Raw genomic sequence first — 25756 nt, 5'->3', positions numbered from 1 at the left:
TTTTTTTTTTAAAGACTGTGAGGGCAGAGAAAGTTCTGATCAAGACTGTGATTATTCACTTTGGCCCATGAATGATTTCAGCTGTGGTGTTAAAGGCTGATGATTGAGTCCAAGCTCTGAACATTTAGTTGGTCTTGTTGTACCCTCTCCGAGGCGGATCAGCATAGAGTGGTCATTGGCAACAAAGCCACCTGTTTCCCAGTCAGGACTCAGGTGCAGAGTCCTCTGCTATGAAACTGACCTGAGGAGAGTCAGGGTGGAATTTTAGAGGTGCCTAGCGGGCTGAGATGTCAAAGACTGCCCTTCGTGTGAAGAGGTCGGAATGGCCCACAGTGGGGCTGCGAGCCCTACTCAACAGCCATCATTCTGTTTTCTTCCCTTGCTGACAGAGCCCACCTCTCACTCCTTCATGGCTCTGTAGCCTCATTTTCTAATCTCTGAAAGAATGTGAGTAAAGTTGGAATTATCATTTGTTCCTTAAATCCTTGCTTATAGTTGTAATTATAGGAACTGACCTGTAGAACCATCTGGACCTTGTATTTTCTCATTGGAAGATTGTCTTTTTGTAACGGTTAGGGACAGTCAGGTTTTAATTTTTCCTTTGTTGAGTTTTGGCACATTATATTTTTCTAGATATTCGTGTATTTTACCAATGTTTTCCACTTTGTTAGCATATGGTTGCTTATTATATTTTATCTTTTTAAGACCTGCTGCTTGTTATATCTGTTTTTTAATCCTAGTATTGCTTATTCGTGCCTTCTCTTTATTTTTTGATCAATCTTGCCAGAGACTTTTTTTTTACTACTTTTTTCAAAGAATTGACTTGTTTTTGCTGATCAGTCACCATAGTAGGTGTGTATATTATTATTCTGTAAATAGTTAAATGTGTATATGTATCAGCCCAGGTTCTTCAGAGAAACAGAACCAATAGGGTGTGTGTGTGTGTGTGTGTGTGTGTGTGTGTGTGTGTGTGTGTGTGTATAGAGAGAGACACATAGAGCAAGAGACAGAGAGAGAGAGAGAGAGAGAGAGAGAGAGATTTATTTTAAGGAATTGGCTCACATGAATGTGGAAGCTGGCAAGTACGAAAATCTACAGGATAAGCCAGCAGCCTGGAGTGCCAGCAAAGAGCCAGTGTTGCAGTTCAAATCCGAAAGCCATCTGTTGGAAGATCCCCACTTCTTCTAGAGCAGGGATCCCCAACCCCCGGAAACCCCTATTAGGAACCAGGCTGCAAAGCAGGAGGTAAGCAGCGAGTGAGCAAAGCTTCATCTGCTGCTCCCCATGGCTCGCGTTACCGCCTGAACACCCGCCCCCACTCCTGCCACCGCTGGTCTGTAGAAAAATTGCCTTCCACAAAACCGACCCCTGGTGCCACAAAGGTTGGGGACCACTGTTCTAGAGAGGTCAGTCTTTTTCTATTAAGATCTTCCACTGATTGGGTGAGGCCCACCCACACTATGGAGGGCAGTCTGCTTTGGTCAAACTCTACTGATTTAAATGTTAATCTCATCAAAAAAATACCTTCACAGAAACATGTAGAATAATGTTGACTTAATATCTGAGTACCACGGCCTAGCCAAGTTGACACATACGATTAACCATCACAGTATGTATAGATATATAGGCATTATGTATCTATGCTTAATATGTATACATATGTAACTTCTTTGAATATCTGTTCTTTATTGTTTATCACTTTCTGCTCTACTTACTTGCATGTATCTGTTCAACTTAACAAATCAACCAATAATATATAACAATATGTATTTAAAATTGATTGCTAACTTAATTCTGTTGTGGTTAAAGTGTTTTCTGATACTTACTCTCTGGAATTTATTGCTACTTGCTTTGTAGCCTTGACGAGAACATTGCCAGTTTTCATTAATGTTCTATGTGTGCTTGCAAGGTGTGTGCATTTTCCAGTTATTACGTGCCATGTTCTATAATTGTCCATTACATCCAACTTATTTGAATCTTCTCTACCAATACTGTTTTTTTTTTTTTGGTCTGCTTGATCTTACCAGTTTCTGAGAAATACTTATTAAAATCACTCTGCTAGATGGTGTATTTGATCCCCTATACTCGTGGACATTTTACCTTCTATTTTGAAGGTGTTTTAAAATTTTTTATTTATTTTTAAAAATTGAAGTATATTTGATTTACAATGTTGTGTTGTTTCTGGTGTACAGCAAAGTGATTCAGATATATATATATATATATATATATATATATTCTTTTCCATTATAGGTTATTACAAGATATTGAATATAGTTCCCTGTGCTATACACTAGGTCCTTGCTGTTTATCTATTTTATATTTATATATAGTGGTGTGTATCTGTTAACCCAAACTCCTAATTTGTCCCTCCCCACAGCTTTCCCCTTTGGTAACCATAAATTTGTTTTCGATGTCTGTGAGTCTGTTTCTGTTTTGTAAATAAGTTTATTTGTATCATTATTTTAGATTCCACATATAAGTGATATCATACGGTATTTGTCTTTCTCTTTCCGACTTGCTTCACTTAGTATGATAATCTCCAGGTCCATCCATGTTGCTGCAAATGGCATTACTTCATTCTTTTTAATGGCTGAGTAATATTCCATTGTGTGTGTATGTGTATATATATCATATCTTCTTTATCCGTTCACCTATTGATGGATACTTAGGTTGCTTCCATGTCTTGGTTATTGTAAATAGTGCTGCTGTGAACATTGGGGTGCCTGTATCTTTCTGAGTTACAGTTTTCATCTTTTCCAGATATATGCCCAGTTGTGGGATTGCTCGACCATACAGTACCTCTATTTTTAGTTTCTTAAGGAACCTCCATACTGCTCTCCATAGTGGCTGCACCAATTCACATTCCCACCAACAGTGTAGGAGGGTTCTCTTTTCTCCATACCCTCTCCAGCATTTATTATTTGTAGGCTTTTTGATGATGGCCATTCTGACTGTTGTGAGATGATACCTCATGTAATTTTGATTTGCATTTCTCTAATAATTAGTGGTGATATTGAGCATCTTTTCATGTGCCTGTTTGCCATCTGTCTTCCTTGGAGAAATGTCTAGGTCTTTCGCCTTTTTTTAATTGGGTTGTTTGTTTTTTTGTTATTGAGTTGTGTGAGCTGTTTGTATATTTTGGAAATTAATCCATGGTCGGTAGCATCATTTGCAAATATTTTCTCCCATTCCATAGGTTGTCTTTTCATTTTGTTTATGGTTTCCTTTGCTGTGTGAAAAGCTTATAAGTTTGATTAGGTCCCATTTGTTTATCAACTATTTTATTTTTTGATTTCTACTTGTCCCACTCTTTCTACACTTCCCTTACCCCCTTTTTTTTTTTTTTTTTTTTTTTTTTTTGCGGTACACGGGCCTCTCACTGTTGTGGCCTCTCCCGTTGCAGAGCACAGGCTCCGGACGCGCAGGCTCAGCGGCCATGGCTCACGGGCCTAGCCCCTCTGCGGCATGTGGGATCTTCCCGGACCTGGGCTCGAACCCGCGTCCCCTGCATCGGCAGGCGGACTCTCAACCGCTGTGCCACCAAGGAAGCCCCCCTTACCCCTTTTTAATGTTTGAAAACATCAAATTGTTTATGTGTGTTCTTATTCCAGAATCAAGGCCGAGTTTCCTTCTGTGGGGTGATTTTTTTCTAGTTGGTAGACTGAGGATATTGCCCTTTCGCATCCTGGCTTTATGCAGAGGTCTTCCATCTGACCTCTCCCTTTGCTCAGGCCCTAAGCTTTGTCTCCTGTCCTCAAGTGGCCCATTCAAGCTGAGGTGTTAAGCCACCAGGGAATTGGCCTGCAGGGCAAACACCAGCTCACATGCTCTCTTTCTCCTGAGCTACTGAGCTCTGAAAATTTCCTTCAGTTCAGTTGCTTTAAAAAGTGTATGTATGAGAAAAAGAAAAGTGTATGTATGTGTGTTTTTTAATTTGGGGTGTCCTTTGGGATTTTTCTGAGCACAACTAGTCTGTTACCACCTGCCCTGTTGCAGCTATAATGCAGTTACCTTCCTTGCCTCATGGCCCCTTCCTCCATCTTCAAAGCCAGCAAGGTCAGGGCAAGTCCTCATGTCACGTCTCTCTGACCCATTCTTCTGCCTCCCTTTTATGATTTAAGAGCTCATGTGATTAAAACTCCAGGATAATATCTCCATCTCATGATTCTTAATCACATCTGTAAAGTCCCTTTTGCCATATTAGGTAACAAACACATTCATAGTTTCCAGGGATTAGGATGTGGGCATCTTTGGGAGGGTCATTATTCTGTCTACCACAAAGATTAATAAATAACATTCCTTACAACACTGTAAATCAACTATACTTCAATAAAATATTTAAAAAGAATAACAGCCCATTATTCCCCTCCTAGTTTGGTTCCAGTCAAGGAACAGACAAAGGAGTCAGCCAGAAAGAGATCAAAATATCAGCTTTATCATGAGTTTCACTGATTAGGAAAGTTAGCTTGACCTGAAGCCACAGTCAGGAAGGACCTTGAATCCACTCATACTACACACATACCCCAAACTGAACTCAATCCCAGGCCACAGACTTCCACCTTCTGGGGCAGAGCTTGTCTCAGAAAAAGCTTCCTCAGAAGCTAATGCTTGCATATGGGGACGGGCAGCTCCAGAGAGAATTCCATCTTTTAGTTCTGTCATCAGAAGAGGCCTTCCGCCATTGAGGAAAAATTGAGTAAGGGGAGGCAGGTAGAAACCACTCTCCCCTCCCACAGAAATATGGAGACTGGAATAGTACCCATGATAGCGATTCTTGATTTTTGTCGAGACTTTGTGTATGGCCTAGTCTATAGTCAGTTTTGAAAAAATGCTTTATATGTGCTTGCATACAATGTGCCACCTCTAGTTGTTTGGGGTATAGTTCTTTATGTGCCTTTTGCTGTTTTGATAATCACCACTTTATTTTTTAATTTTCTTTTTAGGTCTGCTTGACCCGTCATTTCCCAAAGGAGAGGGTCTTTTTTACACACCATGGGATTTAGTTTTGTAAATTTGTGTTTAGGATTTGATATGTGAGGTCATCGGTGAGAAGACTCGTAATTTGCCTTTGTAGTACTCAGAACTTCTAAATTGTTCAGTTCCAGGGGCACCTTTCACACTCTGGTCTACAGGATGTACTAGCAGGCTCTCCTTATCGAGACAGCTGGGAGCAGTCCATCCTTTTCTCTACTGAACACCAGTTAGATTAGAATTATTCACTTCCTGAACGTTGGCTAGAGCTAACTTATAAAAGCATTTGGCCTGGTATTTTCTCTGTGGAAAAATATTAAATTATGGCTCAATTATTTATAGGTCTATACAGATGATTTTTTTGTTGTTTTTTATCATTTTATCCAGTGATTGTGTGTGTGTGTGCACAGCACAGGCTCTAGGCGTGCGGGCTTCAATAGTTGTGGCTCGCGGGCTCTAGAGCACAAGCTCAGTAGTTATGGTGCACAGGCTTAGCTGCTCCGCGGCATGTGGGATCTTCCCGGACCAGGGATTGAACCCGTGTCCCCTGCACTGGCAGGCGGATTCTTAACCACTGCGCCACCAGGGAAGCCCCGCCACCCCCTTTTTACAGACAGGAAATTGAAGCATAGAGAGCTTAACTAGAAAGCATAATTAGGAAAAAATACAAGATCCATCAGATCTCAAAATCTAAGTTCTTTCATCGTCCCATATTATATAAACTAGTCTTAGCTCTCAAAGGAAGGTGTTGAAACAAAGACCTTAGGTCTAAGTAGTTGTTAGAGAATGTACAGAACATATGGTCCAATGGTCTCCATTCTGGGTCTTCAGTGGAGGTGTCTGATGGTGCCCAGGAGGCTGCAGATCTGTGTCTTGAGGGTGAAGCTGCAGCTCCTCTGGGATTCAAAGGCTCTGCCTGGGTAACAACTTGCTATAAATATTCTTGTCTCATGCATTTTGTCATACTGTGTACCCCTGAAGAGCTTCAAGAAGAAATAGAAAATAGTCCTGGAGGCCAGAAAGTCTGAGATCAAGGTGCCAACAGGGTTGATTTCTGGTGCGACCTCTCTTCCCAGCTTGTGGGCTATCTTCTTCTCACTGTGTTCTCACATGGCCTTTCTTCTGCTGGTTTTGGAAGAGTCTTGCAGAGAGGCAGGAGGTGGCTGCAGCTGACCCTGGGAAACAGACCCTGGCTGCAGCCACTCTTGGGTGCTCCCCCCGCCCCCCCGGATGTGTTTTTCATCCCACTCCTTTTTGGTTGGTGCAGTTTTTCCTGCTTCATGAAGTAGATCCTTTAAAATCCCTTCAGGAATAGCCTGCCAGTAATAAGTTGCACGAGTCATTATGTGAAAAATGACCTTACTTTAGTCTTAATCTTGAGTGGTAATTTATCTTGTACAGGTTATAGGTTGGTAGCTACCTGTAGATATTATTTTGTGGTCATCGGGACTTTGCTGATGAGAAGTCTCTTGACAGTCTGTCTTTTATCTCTGGTTGCTTTTAAATTTCCTCTGTCCTTGGTGTTCTTCAGTTTCACTGCGTTGTTTCTAGGATGGGTTTGTTTTGATGTATCGTTTTTGGGACTCAGTGTGTGTCTTTTAAACTGAGAAGACTCAAGACTTTATTTGTGACAAATCCATAGCCATTTTCTCTTTGTTGCTTCTGCTTCACTCTATATACTTCCTTCCACTTTCCATTCCAGTAATTTTCTTATCTGTTATTTAACCTGTGCACTTAATTTCTCACTTGAATAATTGCATTCTTCATTTTGGTTTCCACGTGGTTCTTTTTCAAATTGTTCTGTGCTTTTCTCGCTCCTTCTTATTCTTTCATTAAAGTTTCTATTTCTCTCATTTTTTTCCTTCAATTATGTAAAACATATCATATATGTCCAAATAGATTCCCAAATAGACAAGTACTCATAATATTAATTTATTGATTAAGTTACTTGTATATTTATAAGCATTATGTAAAATAATTATGGATTTCTTATCTCACTGGCACATTTTTAATAATGATTTTATTCAAGCGTTTTACATTTATCTCCAACATACTGTGTTTATTATTATGAGAGCTGCTTGTTGAATAATTTTAGCATCCCAGAACAGTTGAAGAGCATGTGGGGATGTTGATAAAATGTAGAGGTGGGGTCCGAGAGTCTGCATTTCCACCAAGCTCCCAGGTAATGCTAGTGCAGCTGACATGCACAGCACTTTTGATGTGCAGAGTTTTAGAGCAGCGGTCCCCAACCTTTTTGGCACCAGGGACTGGTTTCGTGGAAGACAATTTTTCCATGGATGGTGGCAGTGGGGAGGGGTGGGGGGAGGTGTTGGTTCAGGCGGTAATGCGAGCGATGGGGAGTGACGGGGAGCGGCAGAAGAAGCTTCGCTCGCTTGTTCACCTGCCGCTCACCTCCTGCTGTGCAGTCTGGTTCCTAACAGGCCACGGACCAGTACTGGTCTGCGGCCTGGGGGTTCGGGACCCCCATTTTCAGGCCCATCATCTTCACTTTTCAGTTGCTGTAAATACAGCACTTTAAAAATTCACATATGATGCTCTCAATAGATATTTCATCTTATGCCAGAGAACCCCCATCTGCATGATAAAGGATCTTTTTTTTTAACATCCACAAATAAAATATTTTATTTATTTTTCAACAAATGGTGTTGGAACAATTGAATAGCCGTAGTTAAAAGAAAAAAGAACCCTGACCTAATCCTCATACTTTGTACAAAATTAACTCTGGATCAATCATAAATCAAAATGCAAAATATGAAGCTACAGAACATTTAGAATAAAGCATAGGAGAAAGTCTCTGTGACCTTGAGTAATACAAACAAGTGTATATTAGAGGTAAACAATAACGAATTTATTACAGTTTGGATGTGCAGGGTAAGGTCATAAAATCCTGTTGTACTTGCCAGGGAAGAAGGGAAAACTTCACAGTGGGTAGTGGTCAGTGGAGGAGAAGCAAGTGGAGGGTCCCTTTGGAAGGGACATTTTTTTTTCTTGTGCCATTTTTCATTAAGTGTTTATTAGCCTTTGGGGGGCTCGTGATGATCTTAATTCAAATTTCATTGCATAATAAAGCGACAGGGACATCCTGCTCTCAGCATGACAGCCAAGGGAGCTCTACAGATCCGCTCAAATGTGAAGCTGGAGAAAATCAGTTTTTACAGAATGCAAAGAGCCTTTCTCTGGAAATGATCCTGAGCCATTTCACTGAAGAAACATTTATTCCATAGAATCTACCAGAACTTGGTAAGAACTATGAGCGTCTGTGGTCTTTGAACCAAGGTGTGTGCCCTCCCTCCCTGCTCTGGCTCAGCAGGGCAGAAGCCCACCCCAGGCTGGGGGAGCCACGCACACGGGGACCCCCGCTCCTGGCATCCCGCTGCTGGACTATCTTCCCGGGAGGGCAGCATGTCAGCGTTTCTCATCCTGCCCCCCAGAGATCTGTGTTTGGGGCTAAACACTGAGTGAATGTGGCTGAGAGGGGGGGGGGGGGGGGGTCCCTTCTCCGGCTCAGACCCCCTCGTGGGACCAGACTGCACATTGGGCTCAGAGCACCGAGAATGCTGGTTCCCTGTTACCCTTGCTGTGGCTTGTGGCAGGTGGAGTGGTCCGTGCAGTAAAAGATCATTTTTTAGAAGTTTATCTTATATGTATATATTTCTAAATTGTTCAACATATATACTTTGTGTAAGTGAAGACAGGCTAAGTTATGCTGCAATAACAAACAGTCCCAGAATGCCAGCAGCTTGAAACGACTCATACGGGATCCCCCCCGGGTCTACTTAGAGCTCTGGTCCACATCATCTTCCCTTTGGAACACGGGCTGATTCAGTCCCCACCGTTGCCAGAGACCAGAGCAAGTGAAAGAGATATGAGGAATTGTGCTCTGGTTCCTAAAGACTTTCTCCCAGAAGTGACACATATCACTTTTCATGTTTATTGCCCAGAGGAAGTCATGTGGCTGTGAGTAACTTCAAGGGGCAGAATGTTATCCTACTATGAGCTTAAGTAGAGGAGAACCAAAACATTTCTGAATAACCCTAATTACTACTACACACATACTTAGCTGCTTTTGAAAGCGATCATTAAAAGGCTTTCAGTGAAATCCTATGTTTGCATTTTATGTTGTCTTGCCTTCCCCTAACAATTACTGAATCTGTATTAAATTTTGGTTGTCGATGCTTAAAATAAAAATTCTCAGGTGGTCCTCTCTAAACATCAAAATTTGACATTGATCCACGTTGATTTGCTAGTCAATGATTTCCACTTAGGCTGCACATTAGAATCACCTGGGGAGCTTTTTGTTATCCCAGGTCAGCCTCAGACCGATCAAATTAGAACCTCTGGAGGTTGGGACCCTGGCATCTGTAGTTTGTAAAACTCCCCAAGTGATTTCAGTCTGCATGTAAAATTGAAGTCCCCTGTGTTAATCTATCTTCCCTAAAGAGTGCTTTGTTGTTCAAGATAAAATAATTGAGAGATTGCCCCCAAAGAGAAACTTTATTTGGGCTTGAACATGAGGTGAGCTGCTGTTTTCTGAGACGTAATTTAGGGGTCAACACCTTGCCCTATGTTATTGTCTCTTTTGTATTGTTTTGTTAAACCCAGGTATGAAGGCATGCATTTTCTTATTTGTTGCATCTGATAGTCCGATTTTGATGTATTTTCCTCTGTGATTGTAGTTTTTCCATAGGAACTGATCATCTGTAGGGAATGTGTGTGGAGTATGGAACTGAGTCTTCTGGGTGACTGGTTTTTTGTTGTTGTTATTTCGGTCGCGCCACGAGGCTTGTGGGATCTTAGTTCCCCGAACCCAGGTCACAGCAGTGAAAGCTCTGAGTCCTAACCACTGGACCACCAGGGAATTCCCTGGGTGATTGTTGCCTTTGCTAATGCTGGGCCTTAGGAGTTTCACCGTTCTGGACCATTTTCTGAGCCTGTGTGTTGATGAAATTGCAAAGAAATAGAAATTAAAGTCTTTTACGTGTGTATACATGTGGAAAAATAGACACAGATACACATGTACTCATACACATTTACACACATACGCAATATGTGAATAGTAAGGAAGAATCCCGAGGATTTAGGGCAGGGAGGGGCCCAGAGGATGGAAGGAACTTGTCCAAGGCCAAGGAGTGATATAAAGTGAATGAAAACCTCAGTCTTCCCACCTACTCCTGGCCTGACTTATCCTCCATTTATAAATGTGTGTGTGTGTGTGTGTGTGTGTGTGTGTGTGTGTGTGTGTGTGTTGAAGTGTGTCCAGGATGCAGAGGGATTACTTAGCATTTGTTTGGAGACTGGGGGGTCTCGCCCTGCTTCTGTTCATTTTCTTTCCTGACGTTGTTGGCTGTGGCCTCTCCTAGTCAACTGTAAATTGTATTTGCAGGAGCCAGAAAGCGCTGAGCACACATCAGAGTGTGGGTAGTAGGGCCGTTTCCTAGTTCCCCGGAGCCGTGGACTTGTTTGTGGATCGTGAGCCGCGACTCCCTCTGTCCTGCCCTTTCAGAAAGCAAACCGGCAATCAAACAGTAATTGTTTCCTTCTGTGTGGATTTCTCATTCCAAAGACTGCCATGGCAAGTAGGAAGTCGGCTTTTAAAAGAGCAGAGGAACCTGGAATTAGACGTCAGGCCTGCAGTGCAACCGTGGATGTGGTAGCCCTACAGCCCACATTTTCCAGCAAGAGTCCTGACTTCAAATATTTTATTCTGTTGGTTTTATAAACAATCCAAATGCCCTAGAACTTCCACTACGAACCATATTTTCTAAAGTGTTTCTTACTGATGAAAGAAGCACAGAAATCCTTTGTTAGACTCTGTTGCCCCAGTTCTGGTTTGAAAAATATATCACTGTACACATTATGCAAAGAAGACTTTTTTTTTTTTAATGGTGGGGTTTAGAAAGGCAAAAACAGTCCTATTTGGGACATACCAGTTTAGAAAAAGACCCAGTATCCCAGATCTCTGGGGAAATCCAGGTACTCTTCCTCTTAGCTATTCATCCAAGCATATGTACAGACATTCAGTCCAGTTCCCCCTCACCGTCTACTGGTCAGGGGGCGTGACAACTACGTTAGCTAACTGTGACAGGGGCTCTGCCCTCAGAGACTTCACAGCCCATAAAGGGAGACGAGACATGGACACACACAGTAATAGATACAAGTCAGAAGTATACCCTCTATGTTCTATGCCCTCTGAGTATGTCAGAGGGCATAGAGTCTCCCAACTGGGAAGGTCTAGAAAGATTTCGATTCACTCAGCCTCACCAGACCCCACACAGCACCCCTTCCTCTGCACCCTGTTGATCAGAGCGAGTCACTAGACCAGCCCGGAGTCAGCGTCCACCTCAGGAGGAGGGGAGTAGGATGCCCGCACGAGGATGGGATGGACTTTTGGTGGCCATCTGTGCAGTCTACCACATGAACGTAGAAGAGGACAAATTTATTAGTATCAGAGCTGAAGACTGGCATCTCACCATTTTAGCGCACATGTCCTTGGTCGTTGGTGAGGTCTAGCTGTGCTTCCCCGGTTGTCTGAAGTTGTGAGCTTCCCTAAGCCAGTCCCAGTGGGCACAGTCATGTGCCTCTCTCATGCCCAAGCCAGGATGAAAGGTGATTTCTGCAAAGTTCACGTTGTGAGTGATTCTGCTGAGGCAGAAGTGGTTCCTCTAGGCTTCTTATCCATCCCTTTCCTCTCCCCTTTCACTACCTTTGCTGTTTATCAGTTCCTTGCCCGTGGCGTCCACCCTTCTTACCAAGGTTCCCGCCTCTCTCTTGTTCCAGGCACTAACACGGGGGGAGATACTAGCGATGGTGCCTGTGAGCCTGGACTGGCCTCCGCGGCTTCCTACATGAACCCCTTCCCGTTGCTCCGTCTCGTCGAGGACTTGAGGCTGGCCCTGGAGACGCTGGAGCATTCTCAGGAGAGAGCAGCCCTCCTGAGCCAGATCCCCGGCCCCACAGCTGCCTACCTAAAGGAGTGGTTCGAGGAGAGCTTGGTGAGTAGGCCCATGGCCTGGGTGGGGAACACGGTCACGGAGCCCCTGGCATGCCACCACCACCTGGGGCTGTTACTTCATCTGTGCACTGTCCAGTCTTTTCTTGCTTCCTGTCCAGATTTGGCCAACCCGCAGTGGGTGGTGGTCCTTCCCAGCAGAAGGGTAGGGCCTGGTCAAGCAGCTTAAGCTCCACAGTCAGCCTGCCTGGGCCCCTCCCGTTGTTCTCCTGAGAAGGGGAAATCCAGGGCCAGAGAAGAGCGAACATGGAAGGTGTTTCCCCCCAGATAGTACATGCACAATTTGCTGTGTTATAATCCCTAGCTGGGGTCTCTATTTTCAGCTGAACCCACCATGCCCCTCGTTTCTTACAACAAACTAGAACCTTGTTGCCTCATGCATCCCGTCATTGCTGCCCCTACTCTTCAGACCACCCTGCCCTAGAAGTCCTTCCTGCCGCTAGAGTGGAACGCAGGTTTCCTGACTCTCCTTCTGCCCTCTCTAGATCAATCCTGCACACCTGCTGGTCTCTAAGGGAAGCAGATGAGTAACCAAAGCTGTAAATTTTGGGCTTTTGTTACCCATCTCCTTCCCTGTGGAGACCAGCCAGTCAGCTTTAAAAGACGAGTAATATCTGGGAATGGGTAAGGCAAGGAACCAGTCCATTCTGGAAATGAGCTGGATTGGCACCCAGTCCAGGGCTGGGAAGCCAGAGGGAGCATGTGATCATTACCTAAGCTGAGTCTGAGGATGAAAGCTGGGCTGCAGTCTTCTGAAGCTAGAACCCAGTGGATCTGATTCAAACTTGGGAAGTTTGCACAGAGATAGGATGACAGGAACAGGACCACTGAATTGGGAGGGGCAGGTTGATGTTGAAAACCACAGACGAAGGAGGTTGAGATCCTCTTTTCTGGAGGCCAAGTCATTTGTGATTAGACGGGTTATATCCCAGATGTCCTAGCTACTCCTGTTCAGGAGTCTGTCAGTACAGTCTTATCCCCATGCCTTCCTCTGAGCACCGAACAATTCTTTATTATATTCATTATATGTGTTGTTCAACATTTTCATTACATAGGTTGTCTGCCTGGAGTTCTGTAGCATACCCATAGGTAGGGAGAATAACAGCCTTTCAAAGATGTCTACATCCTAATGGCCAGAACCTGTGAATAAGTTACTGTGTGTGGCAAAGGGGAAGGAAGCAGGTGGAATTAAGCTGCTAATCAGTTGAGTTTAAAATAGGGAGAGCAGCCTGGATTCTCCAGGTGAGCCCACTGTAATCACTGGCGTCCTTATAAGTGGAAGGGGCGGCGGAAGACTCAGTGTCTGATGGATGTGGTGGGGGAAGGAGTCGCTCGCTGCCGCTGCTGGCTTTGAAGGCGGCAGGGCCAAGAACCGAAGGATGCAGGCAGCTGCCAGGAGCTGGAAAACTGGGCTCTCCCCTGGAGCCTCCAGAAGGGAGAGCAGCCCTGCCAGCAGCTGGATTTTAGCCCAGTGAGATTCATTTCAGACTTCTGACCTCCAGAACTATAAGGTAATGACTTTGTGCTTTTGCAAGTCACTAAGTTTGTGGTAATTCGTTACAGTAGCAACCGATAATGCCCAGAGAGGAAGGTGAAGGTTGCTGGATGGGTCTCGGGTGGGCCTGTTACAGGTCAGGTTTGCAAGTTGGCTCCTCACTCATTCCTCCCCCACATGAAGGCGGTTCTTGGGGGTCCTCTCAGACTCGTGCCGATAATGGGACAGAAGTCCCCACCTGCTCCTCCGCTCACGCTTTTAACCAGATTGGGAGTTGCTGGGGGATGGCTTCGGTAGTTTAGTTCTCCTTCCCACAGCAGAAGGATCCCCCTTTGCTTCGCTAGAGAGGAACTCTCTGGCTGTTACCGTACTTGCAGCTTCGTGATGTTGATCCTGGCTTCTCCCCTGTCATGTCTCAGCATCTTCTGCCCACCTCTCTTTGCAGCTGCGGCTTTCCAGCTCACTTTACACCCGGCATGGGCGCCCATCCCTCCCTGCAGTCCTGCTAAGTACTACTGACTCAGGCTGTAGTGTTTACAGAAAATTTTATGAAGCTTCAAGAAAATGATAGGTCGATAATTCCTCAGTCTGAAACCCTTGCATCTTAGAACTCAGAGCTTATTAAACTTTAGAAAGGTGAGACAGTGCATGTGTACTGCACAGTATGTACCATCTCTAGCAGATACAGGGCAGGAAACACGTGAACATTTCTTCAGCAAAACTTGTGAATATCTGCATGAAGTGGGATAAAGAAAGACTACAAATACATAATTTACAGTGACTGTATTTTTACCTTGTATAGATGTGCTCGAATTTATGGAACCATTTCTCTAATGTTGAATTGAAATTTTTAATCTTTCACTAATGATACGGCATTGCTGCACAGACTGTCTAGAAATATTTGTTGTTATATCGAAATATTTTCGGATAGAATCGTGAAAGTAGAATAATAGAGTTAAAGCAGGGTTAACGGACAAAATACAGCATGCTCAGTTAAGTTGGAATTTTAGATAAACAATGAATTTTTAATAAGTATGTTTCATACAGTTTGCTAAGTCTGGCAACTCTGATCAAAGATATTAATCTTTAAGCCTTGTGACACATTTTTCCAAACCACTTTTCAAAAAGATTTTACTCATTTATATTTTCATTGGCAGGGTTTGAGGTATATCCTGATCAACAAGCACTAAGATTGAAAAAATAGCTTTACTAATTTCATAGGAAAAATGGCTTCTTTTTTTTTTTTTTGCGGTACTTGGGCCTCTCGCTGCTGTGGCCTCTCCCGTTGCGGAGCACAGACTCCGGACCCGCAGGCCCAGCCGCTCCGCGGTATGTGGGATGCCTCCGGACCAGGGCACGAACCCGTGTCCCCTGCACCGGCAGGCGGACTCCCAACCACTGCGCCACCAGGGAAGCCCAAAATGGCTTCATTTTATCTTTGCATTTCTTTGTTTAGTAGGAAGGCTAAATTTTTTTATTAGCTAATTAGTATTCCGTATTGTCTCCAAACTTTTGGTCTCTTACCCCAATATGAAAAAAATTCCTTCTCCAAATACACATATTCGTATATGGAGAATTGTCCTAATATATGTAAATTATAAAACATAGTTGCAGATAGAAAATCCTTTTTAAAGGACAGGTTAAGGAAATAGCTCTAGAGACTTCCCTGGCAGTCCAGTGGTTAAGACTTCACCTTCCAGTGCATGGGGTGCAGGTTCGATCCCTGGTCTGGAAGCTAAGATCCCACATGCTTGGCAGCCAAAAAACAAAACATAAAAACAGAAGCAATATTGTAACGAATTCAATGAAGACTTTAAAAATGGTCCACATCAAAAAAACTTTAAAAAAGAAAATAGCTCGAATATTTTCTTCACACACCTCCCCACCCCCACCCCTCCAGAGATCACCTTGAGTCCCTTGGGTGTGCCTGCCCTAGTCTGGTCTGTTAATATTTTGTGTTCTCTCACCCCCACCCCTGTTAGGATTTTAGTGTTTTTCTTATGTTTAAATGACTTTTTACTAGCCCTTTGCTTTGTGGCATTTCTTTTCCTCACTTTATTTTAAAACGTTTATTTATGGTGGTTTTTTGAGGCAAAGATTTTAAAAGGATTGTAACTAATTTTATCGGTCTTTCCTGTTTGAATTTCTTTTCTTTCTAGAAAGGCCCTGCCTGACCTCAGATCAAATAATATTCACCTGTATTCTCTCTCAGTAGGTTTAGTTTGATTTGTATCACCTGGTTTACTCGAATTCATCAATCTTTTTAGTGTGTGGCATGAAGTATGGATCTAACTTCTATAATTTACCAAAAGAGATTCTTAAAAAATATTTTTGATCCCAAAGTAGTCGATGTGGTGTTTGGTTTTTGCAAGACGCATGGCAGGAAACAGCTTGCATTCAGACTTGCAGATCTGTTTTGGGGGCTACTTACAAGGGTTGGGGGAATGCTTGCCTTGGAGAGATTTTTCTAAAAGTTGTTGCATTCATTAAACTTTTGGAGTGGTTATGGCCATCAGCAACCTATGAATGGTGTACTTTTAGGGAGGTCAGAAGTTCATATAAACATTCCAAGAAACCAGGGCTGGATGTTTAAGGTTTTGATTCTAGACAGAGACCACCTGTGTGTATTTTAGGTCTCAGAGACCTAAAGTCATTTTACAAGGCGCACACATTCCATAGCAGGTCTTATCTGTGTGGAGATAGAAGCCAAGGCCGTGAAGAAACCCACTGCTCCTCTAGATTGGTTTTAGATTGCCTTAGGTTGGTACTTTTAGTTAGAAGATGTTGCTGTACAAGTTGTGGTCTATGGACCAGCAGTTTTGGTATCACTTGATAGCTTGTCTTCAAGAAAAAAAAAGTTAGAATTTGCCCCATCCACTGAACCACTTCCAGGTGATTCGTATTCACATTAAAGTTTGAAGCACTGCTTTAAACCAGAGACTCGCTTGAATTATTACCAAAAAAAAAAAAAAAATCCCATGTGACTTAAAATTGGAGCTAACAAGGTAGCTGGAGGGCTCAGGCAGGTAGTCCTAATTCGTGGTATCTGTACGTCCCTTGGGTGTTTGTGCTGTTCTCTTTCGTCGTAAACCTCAGTTACTGCTTTGTCATATGCTGGCCTGGCGTGATCCAACCCTACCTTATGACACCTGTCAGTTGGGATTCTTTCTCAGAAAGTGGCATAAACAGTAAGGAGTTTTAAATGTCACTAACGAGATGTCCAGAAGATGGGCGGTCCCAGGGTTAAATCAGTGACTCTGGGATGACCTCAAGGGCTCCAGCTTTTCTTATCTTTCTCCCCACCATCCTCAGGGTGTTGGTTCTTTCTCAGGTGTGTCCCCTAACAGTTGCAAGAAGGCTACTGCAGCTCCGGGCAGCCTGTCCTCACACACAGCTGTGTCCAGAGGTAGAATATGTCCTCTTTTTATAAAACTGGGAAAGATTTCTCTGAACCCCCCCAGCTTCTCATGGTCCCAATGGATAGGATTTGTTCGCATGCGCATACCCTAGCTGCCAGGGAGGCTGGGGAACCAGTGTTGGTGCTTTCACTGACTATAGTGGAAGGGGGGGCGTCTGTCAGGAAGGAACCATGATGGAGGGGGGGAAATAAATGTCCCTTAGGAAGACAGCTCAGGGCGACTGTCACATGTCCTTTAGGTGTGATTTTATTCTTGTTGACTGACAAGTTCTTATTTGCTGTGTGTGTGTGTGTGTTAACCCCTGAAGGAAAGAATCTCATTGGCTTAACTCATAATTTTTGAGCCAAGCCCTCCAGGTCTATGAAGAAATGTTAATTGCAAAAGAAATAGAAATTCAAGATTTTCATTTATGCTCAGCTGTGGTTGGTTTTGGAAGATGCATTGCAGAAAACAGCTTGCATCTAGATTTGCAGATCTGTTTCAGGGTCTGTTTACAATGGTTGGGGGAATGCTTGCCTTGGAGAGATTTTTCTAAAGGTTGTTGCATTGGATTAGCTGCCCTTGGGTCAGGTCTCCACCCAAGGGCCAATAATTAGCTGGGGTGAGAGGGTAGGAATCGTGGTCTCCTGTTACTGTTCAACAGTAACTGTAACTGGGATAGTCAGTCACAGATACTGGCAGCTGTAGCACACAGAAATAGGGGCTGCTGAAGAGGCCGCAGTGGATGTGGGGAAGCGGTTGGCGGTTCGAGCACATAGCGGCCTAGTCCTGGGCCCCCGCCCTTATGTCTTGAACGGTGAGGGAGCTGTGGTCCTAGTGCACCGTGGTCAGAAAGCCCGTGTGTGGGCAGCTGTTTCTTTACAGTGGGGCTGGTTCCTCCTTGCTGGGTGCTGGCCGGGCTGGACACAGATTGGCTGGCAGCAGCAGGGATTCTTGGCCTGGGAATAGTTACAAACAAGCCAGGCTCATCCTAAAGACAAGTATCCGTGGAACAGAACTGCCCAGGATTCAGTGGTGCTAGGTGGTGGGCAAGTTTCCAGGGCTTTGGGGCCTAAAACAGGGTCCTCCCTTCCTTGGCCCCTAATAGAATGAGGAAAGGTGGGCTTCAGGCCTGGAAGGGTATGTGCGGGGCTCTCTAAGCTGGTCCCTCTGGGACTTCAATGAAGAAAGGAACAAAGGGCCTGGATTCCCCTGTTCTAGGAGGAGAACTGTTACCCAACCAGGTCTGTTTGCCTGATGCACAGCAGGCCAAATGCTGCGATGCTGTGGTTTACAGCCAAGAGTTTATTCACAAGGCAGCCAAGGGAGAAGACAGGAGAATGGCTCAGATCTGCCTCGCTGAAGGCGAGGGGGTTGGAGTGTTTATGGGATAAGAGGGTGGTCTTAGGGGAGAGGTGATTGGAAGTAGGGAAAAAGTGAGGAAATCGGTGTTCTGCGCAGGTGCATCTGGGTTAATGCTTCTGCATATTCCAGATGGAGGCCCTTAGCATCATCTGAGGGTGGAGTTTTCCAGTCCTTTGATGTCAAAAGGCCATTCATTAGACATCTGCGCAGGCCCAGTTTTAGGGTGATGCCATCCAGTCCCTGGCCGGCTCACACTGGGCAGGAGCTGACTCCAAGTTCCTGTAAAACAGCTGGGCTGCATGAAGCTGGGCTGGTATGCAATTAAAGGGAGGAAAACAAAGGAAAAAACAAGTGAACTTAATGAAGGCAATTTACAAGCAAAGGGGTTTTAGCAAGCTGTTCTCTTATCTGTTGTTCTATAAGACAAGTTCAATCATTTCTATTATCAGCTTCTGTTAACTCTACAGGGCACAGTTTCAGTATCTGAACGCTGGGCTTAGCCTCAGAAAGTTGGTGGAGTGCCAAGGCGCTTCGGATGGGGCTCTTGTATAGGAAAGGTTGCTGGAGACCAAGGCGAGCAGGGATCACGGAGCCTGGCCTGCAGAGAAGCATCAGTGAGGCTGTCCTGTGATAGCAGAAGAGTGTGAGCCTCTTTCATGGTTGGTAGACGGGGCCGAGCTCAGGGTCAGGACTCGTAGAGGATGAAGCTGAGGCCCAGGCTGGAAGGCTGCAGCATCTCTGCTGTGATGGGAATGGAGCTGAGTTCCAGAAAGGGGCCACCTTGTTCCTCTCCCTGCAGCTGCCCCCTAGGCCTGTGGTGACCTGGGGGATGAAGCCCTCAGGGAGAGTGGAGTCCGTGAAGGGCTGGTCAGCCAGCTTCCAATGGGCCCTGCAGGGCTGGGGAAACAGCCAGCTAGCGGGGGAAGCGGGTGGGTGACCCAGGTTCCTGGGAGATGCCCAAGTGATACCAGAGCCGGCAGGGTCTGCAGATGGAGCAGCTCCGGGGCCTTCTCTAATAGTTGGGCGCAAACACTCGTCATCTGCAAGGCATCAGTCTGTTCCACCGTTTCATTACTTCGGATGTGGGTCACGGAGATTTTTGGTGAAGACCTGAGGCTTCGGGGGCTGAAGGTGGAGTCTGAAGAAAGGCAGGTAAACCCAGCAGCCGCGGAGCGTGGGCACGTCAGGGCAGAGCCCGGGCTCCAGGGCGGGGGGGCTTGGCAGAGACGCTCCAGAGGGGCTGTTCTCTGTGCTGCCCTCTGGAAGCAGCATTCGTGGAGTCGGTGTGGCCTCCCAGAGGGCCCATGCTCTCCTCAGCCAGGGTGCAGGTGTCCTGGTCAGCATGCTTGGGCAGGTGGAGGGGAGCAAACCAGGGTGAGGCGGTGTGGGATGAGGCAAAAGGCCGGCTGTCTGCCACTCGCATGTGGCCACGGGTGAACCTCTCTTCCCTCCTCTGGGACTCAGTTTCCCTACTGGAAATGAGAGCTGGTCTGACAGTCCGTCTGCAGGATCCGGCCACGCATTCCAGTCCTGCAGTTTAAAGGCTATAGAGCGGCCCCCTGGTAGCCACCAGCCCCTGCCTTCCTCAGTCTAGACATTTAGGTTTGCAAAGGGGAGACAGGTTAGGGAGCCCCTCTAGGCACAGCTGCCCCATGTCGGGGCTCGGCCGAGGCCGCCATCTCCGGAGCCGTGAAATGGGAGGCCCTGAATCGGCAGCTTCCTCTGGGCCTGGCTGTAAGGGAAGTAAGGCCCCTCTGGGGTGTGTGCTGACCTGTGTCAGTCTGTCCGTCAGATGTTCGCGTGCTCTCAGCTACCTTCTTAACCAGTCTCTCCAGAAACAAAAAGACCAGCCCAGGAGGGTGCACAGCCACCCCCGTTGTCAGCGCAGCCGTCGTGTCACAGATGGCGGCTCCTTCAGCTCCCGGCGCTCCGACGTTCCCGCTAGGTTCAGCCTGCAGTCTTTCATTCCGGCCAGAGAAGCAAATCTGCTCACCGTATTAAAAAGCCAGAGGAGTTACAAAAAAACGGGGAAGGGGGAGAAGCTGTTTTACGAATTATAAACCATGAGCTTGAGTTTCTTGTGCCCTGCGATTCGTCTCTGTTCTCCGCTCAGGGCCAGGAGCAAGAGATGGGTGGGGCATTTATGTGGCAAACATGTTCATTTTGAAAAGTCACAGACGGGAGTTTTATAGGAAAATCTTGGCTTTCTGGATGTTAGAAAAGGGGAAATTTGGTGATTGTTTTTCAAAAAAAGAAATGTGAAGCCTGTGTGAGCCAATTTCCAGTGCTTGTTTCTTGCCCTCCCCACTATAGGTGTGAACTTGAGAGCTCGAGAGTTGTAGGTGTCAGCGCGCTCTTTCCTGTGCTCCTCTCCCAAGGCACTCCTGCTAGGCTGGTGTGCTGGTTGTGGGGAGGCTCTTTGTCCCTGTGCAATACTGGAAGAAGCCACTAGGTGGGAGTCAGGGACAAATGCTGGAAAGTCTAAAAGCCCAAGGAAGAAGGTATGGGCTTTATGTGAGAAAATAGCTGCCTCCCCCCGACCCCCTCCCAACGCTTAGAGGACATAAGTTCCTCTCATCAATGAGGCCGCTGGACAGTGTACCTGAGTCAGCTGGCAAAAAGAATTATTTTCCTTGGAACCCAGTGAATAAAGGGTAGGCCCGGGAGGCCTCCACTGTTTGTGGCGGGGGAAGGAGACCAGAGGGATGAGGGCCCGTCCTGGGAGTGTAGACTTGACCTTCCATTGTCAAAGGTGAGAAGATCTCTCCAAACACTTTTTTTTTTTTTTTTTTTTTTTTTGCGGTATGTGGGCCTCTCACTGTTGTGGCCTCTCCCGTTGCGGAGCACAGGCTCTGGACGCGCAGGCTCAGCGGCCATGGCTCACGGGCCTAGCTGCTCCGCGGCATGTGGGATCTTCCTGGACCAGTGCACGAACCCGTGTCCCCTGCATCGGCAGGCAGACTCTCAACCACTGCGCCACCAGGGAAGCCCTCCAAACACCTTTTAATTCCAGTGCCTTTTGCTGGTGCGCTATTAATTAGGGTGGCCTCCATTTCCTGACCCTGCGTCTGTCAGGCCCTGCCCTAGAGAAGTCTCCTGTACCTTGGGGGATTTTGAATACGTTTTTTTCCTGTCACAGCACCACAGATTGGGGGCTTTCAGCCACTGCAAACTTAGCAGTTTTAATTTTCCTGGATTTTGGGTTTCTCTCCCTGCCGTCCAAGTAAATTGTACCTTACTAAATTCCAGAGATCTGGCTTCTTTCAGACTTGACTTGAGACTGTTTCAGTCCCTCAGAACCAATGTTTATAAATGATCAAGAATGTGCAAACACTGGTGAAAGAGCAGATAAATCCTTCCCCACTAAATCTCCTGCTTCAGGCCCAGGGGGCGTGGTGGGCAATGTTGCCTGGTTAGCATGATCTGAGGTCTGAGCATGTGGACACTCCCCCAACCCTCCGCCCGCAAAGGGGGCTTGCCGGCACACCACCGGGCCTCCTTCCCTTTCAGGCACCCGCTAGCAGGTAGGGAGGCTCCAGAGGAGTCCCACTTCCAGGCAGGACTGCTCAGTACACTGGGCTCCAAGGCCTTCCGAAAGTAGTCGCCTAACCTCTTACTCCTCAGATATGGTCCTGAGACCAGCAAGATGAGCATCGCTTGGAAGCCTGTTCGCGATGCACAGTCTCGGGCCCCATTCCCAACCTGCTGGGTCCGAATCTGCATTTTCACAAGGAAGCCCTCTAGCCCTGGTGATGCACTAAAGATAGAAAAGCAGCATCCTCCCCCCGGGGTCAGCAGTCTGTGGCCTGTACCTGGCCTGCTGCCTATTTCTTATTCCTTGTGAGCTAAGCATAATTTTTCTGTGTTTCAGTGATTGAGAAATCACAAGAAGACAATTTTTTGATGTGAACATGATATAAAACTTGAATCTTAGCGTTCACGAAAAAAAGTGGAGCTGGAACACAGCTACCCTCACTGCTTTCCACACTGGCCGTGGCCGCTTTTGCGCTACGAATGGGAGTCGACTGTCACAAACCATATGGCCCACAAAGCCTAAATCATTTGCCATCTGGCCCTTGACGGGCAGTGTGCTGCCCCTTCTGCTAACTCGTTTTGGAGGTGGGTCTTCGTGCTTGGACACCCTGGGGACCTGGGCTGCGGTGGCCAGGATGCCTGTTTCACAAGCAGGACTTACTTGCCAGCCCCGAGGAGCAGTGACCTCAGGCTAGCTCTTCCCTCTCCTCCCCTTCCTCTTCCAAGAGGCAGGCCCATGGTGCGGCGCACCTGTTGAAGGGCACAAGCCCGTCTGACTTACTAGGTCCGTCCTGACACCTGTCACCGTGGCCCAGAGGCCAAGGCTCAGGGCTGCACTGGAGCTCAGGATGCCAGTGAGAGGTGAGCGGAATAGCACGTGACCCCTTCTCGGTCCACAGTTGTGCCCAGTTAGATGCTGCTGACTCCTGGCCGCTGGCAGGAGGAGGAGAATCTCAGGAACTCCATCCCCAGTCATTCCCACGCATACGTGGGATTCCGGCCAGATAAGTGACTTTCTTGGGTTCCCCTCCTGGACCCAGGGATAAGGAGGAGGGCAGTCTATATGAGTTCCCCTGGCCACTCTGGCCTCTTAGCCGTGCTTTTGCTCCCCAAATGCTCAGTTGCCTGCCCTGTGCCGTCAGCTGGCTGCCTCGTGTTCCAGACAGCGGTGAGTTGAGTCTGGTCGATGTGAGTTGCTTTGGGGAAGGCTCCGAGGGCCCCAGGGTCACTGTAATGACCCCTATTGATGTATACTATGTGGTTCCTGAAAACATCTCTCTTTAGTGATGGATCCAGGGAGTCCCTGAGAGTGTCTACCTCACAGGGCGGTGCTATAGAAGTAGGACCGCCCCCATCCTGCCTTAATAAGGGCAGCCTAAATCTTTCTGAGTAACTACTTAGACCAGATAAAATCCAGGCTTTCAATCTTTTGGGAGTCATGGATCATTTTGATGACCTGAGGAAAACTATTTCAGAGAAATGGTGATTTATACCTACCAAATAGTGCTTTCTATACATTTTATGAACGTACTCAAGGGCCTGTCTGATCCTCCGAATCCCCTCTGTGGCCTACGGTGAGGAGCCCCTGGCTGGGATGGCCTTCGGAGTGAGGGGCTGCAGCCATGGCTTTGCTTCTAGGCCTTTGGAGTGCTATCTTGTGGATTCCGAGTTGAAGTGCAGTATACTTAGGGGTTTCAGAAAAAAAAGCCTGAGGTAAGAATTGCTACTTGAGGATACCGTAAAAATATGTCAGGAATTTAGCTGCAGCTTGTCTCCATTCCCTCCCTCCCTCCCTCCTTTCCCTTTCTCCCCTCCTCACTCCCCACCCCCATTCATCACACATGAGTTGAGCTAATAGATGAAGCTGGCTCTGTCTTGTCTTCTCTGAGTTGAGCATCTTTACCCTGGGGAAACTCGTTTTCTCCACATAGAGTTTCAGGTTTATCTTTCCAGTCTCACCATTTGAGCCTCACTCTTTCACGCGGAGAACGTTCAGGTTCTTACCGTGTGCTAGGAATCGTGCTAGGCGTGGAGATCAGAGCCGTGAATCAGGGCTCACACATGTGCTCCCGTCTGGTGAAGTGGTCAGACGTGTAAACAGGTGTGGTTCAGTGCCGCAGGGCAGGTGGTGACACGGCGGGGGCGGGGGCGGGGGGGGGGGGGGCCGGGGAGCCAGCTTCCCCAGAGGCAGGTCAGAGTCAGCGAGGCTGAGAGGCAGCCATGTTGCCGCCTGGTCGCCTCTTTTTCCTCCTCTCACACCAGAACCTACCAGCGGACACTGATCCCCCCGCCAAGGGTGGGCAGACCTCTCCCCATACAGCCCCCAGATCAGCTGTCTTGCCTCTTCCTCCCCAGAGCCCCAGGAACACCTTTTCACGTAACGTGTGGAGGTTCTTCCCCCAGGGCAAGAAGTTGGTTTCAGTTGCCTTGGATGCTGGGCAGATGTGTGTTGACCAAATGAATTCTTCATTGGACTTTCCCAGGTTTTTAGACAGAAAAAAGTAAAATGGCCTACCCACCCCTGCAGCCTTAGAGACCTTGACTAACGCATCCTATTCTAGTTCTGGGCAGGGAACCTTGGCGGGTGAGGCCCGGGCTGCGCTCTGGAACTGGGCCAGAGGCCAGAAGAAGGCTCTAGAGCTCAGGGCATGGGCAGCTGAGCCTGCTTTTCCTTTCTGGCCTCTGATCTGGGTGTGTCTCCAGGAATTTACTCCTCCCCTCGTGCCAGCTGCTGGCCACAGCCCTCCTCCTGCCGCCTCTGTGTTCTGTGTGGGCTGGGCCAGCCTGCCGGGGACTGTGTGTTTTCTGCCTTGTCCTCGGGCCCTGCTGCTGGGCTATGGACAGCGTAGATGCCGTGCTGAGCAGCATGCCAACACCCAGCAGAGCCCTCTCTTCAGGTGGGAGCTCCAGGAAACCCCCTGGTGACCCCCAAGGGCGCCGGGAAGGCCCACGCAGTCACAAGATGTGTGTCTGCAAGTCATTTCGGGCAGCAGAGCTCAGAGCCCTTGCGTGTAACCACAGTTCCCATTGCACCCACATCAAAGACTGCTTTCATAACCAGTCAGAGCCGAGGGCCACACGTTGAGGGCTGGGCAAGGGAGAAAAGCTGTTTTTAGGGGAGCTCTCAGAGGAGGCGGGAATGTGAGGAAGTGGGGGGCAGCCTGTGGGGAATGCTGGACAGACCACCCTGGCAAGCCAGCATGTGACCTGCCAGGAAGAAGGCAGATGCAGCTTCCTGTCTCCTCAGTCTGCTGCCTTCCCAAGGCTCCCATCCAGAGTGCTCCCTAGATCTCACGGACACACGTGAGGTGGCCTCACCTGGCTTGTGAAGCAGCTAGTCTGGGCTGGGGACAGCCAGCGAGGCGGGCGCTTGACAGAAGCTCTGCCCCGTCTGTTCCCGTGCAGAATGCGGCCCCGGGGAGCCCTGTGGTGACGGCTGGCAGCAGAGGTCTCCCAGGCTGCAGCACCGGACGGCGCCCCCAGTGCCCAGGACGGCAACCCCCAAGCAGGGCCAAGAACCCAAACTGGAGCTGCTTCTGAATTTGTTCTTATTTGGAAACGACTGGCTTCCCTCAGGGCACAGCCCGACACCAGCCTGGAGGAAGAGGGGTAGGCGTGGGCTGCTGGGTGGGAGTCAGGCTGTGTGTGGGAACCAGCAGTTCCTCCAAGAGCAGCGCTTATTTTTAGTCTCTCCCCAGTCCCAAATAAACTGAGAGCAGCTGGGAGCCTGTGGGTAAATGCAGAGTGGAGCTGAGACAGGAAACCGGGGTCTCTCCCTAATGAGTTCCAGCCACTCCAGAAGGGGGAAGCCAGACGAGGAATTTTCTTCGGGACTGCTTCCCTCTGGCAGGCTCTGGTATTATCACCGAAAAGAATGTTCCCGTGTGTGTGTGTGTGTGTGTGTGTGTGTGTGTGTGTTTACAATTCCTGGCCAAGTCTGTCTCCCCCCCCCCCCCCCCCCCC

General features: G+C 47.3%; 1 protein-coding gene across 13 annotated transcripts in view; it reads left to right on the top strand.

Moving 5' to 3' along the window:
* The window catches only part of PPFIBP2 (PPFIB scaffold protein 2), a 146151-nt gene that overhangs the window by 37499 nt on the left and 82896 nt on the right, over positions 1-25756 (top strand). For 8 of the 13 annotated variants that reach the window (XM_027115495.1, XM_027115486.1, XM_027115485.1 and 5 more), the window contains one exon: positions 11770-11984. The exons of the other annotated variants lie outside the window; for them this stretch is intronic. In XM_027115495.1, the coding sequence (XP_026971296.1) occupies positions 11770-11984 (215 nt within the window). The remainder of the gene's footprint in view (positions 1-11769; positions 11985-25756) is intronic. 13 annotated transcript variants of the gene reach the window in all.

This window comes from Aethalodelphis obliquidens, unplaced genomic scaffold (genome assembly GCF_003676395.1).
Source record: "Aethalodelphis obliquidens isolate GAN/ISIS:26980383/991018 unplaced genomic scaffold, ASM367639v1 scaffold14, whole genome shotgun sequence".
Classification (NCBI taxonomy): domain Eukaryota; kingdom Metazoa; phylum Chordata; class Mammalia; order Artiodactyla; family Delphinidae; genus Aethalodelphis; species Aethalodelphis obliquidens.
This window is presented reverse-complemented; position numbering and strand designations above follow the sequence as displayed.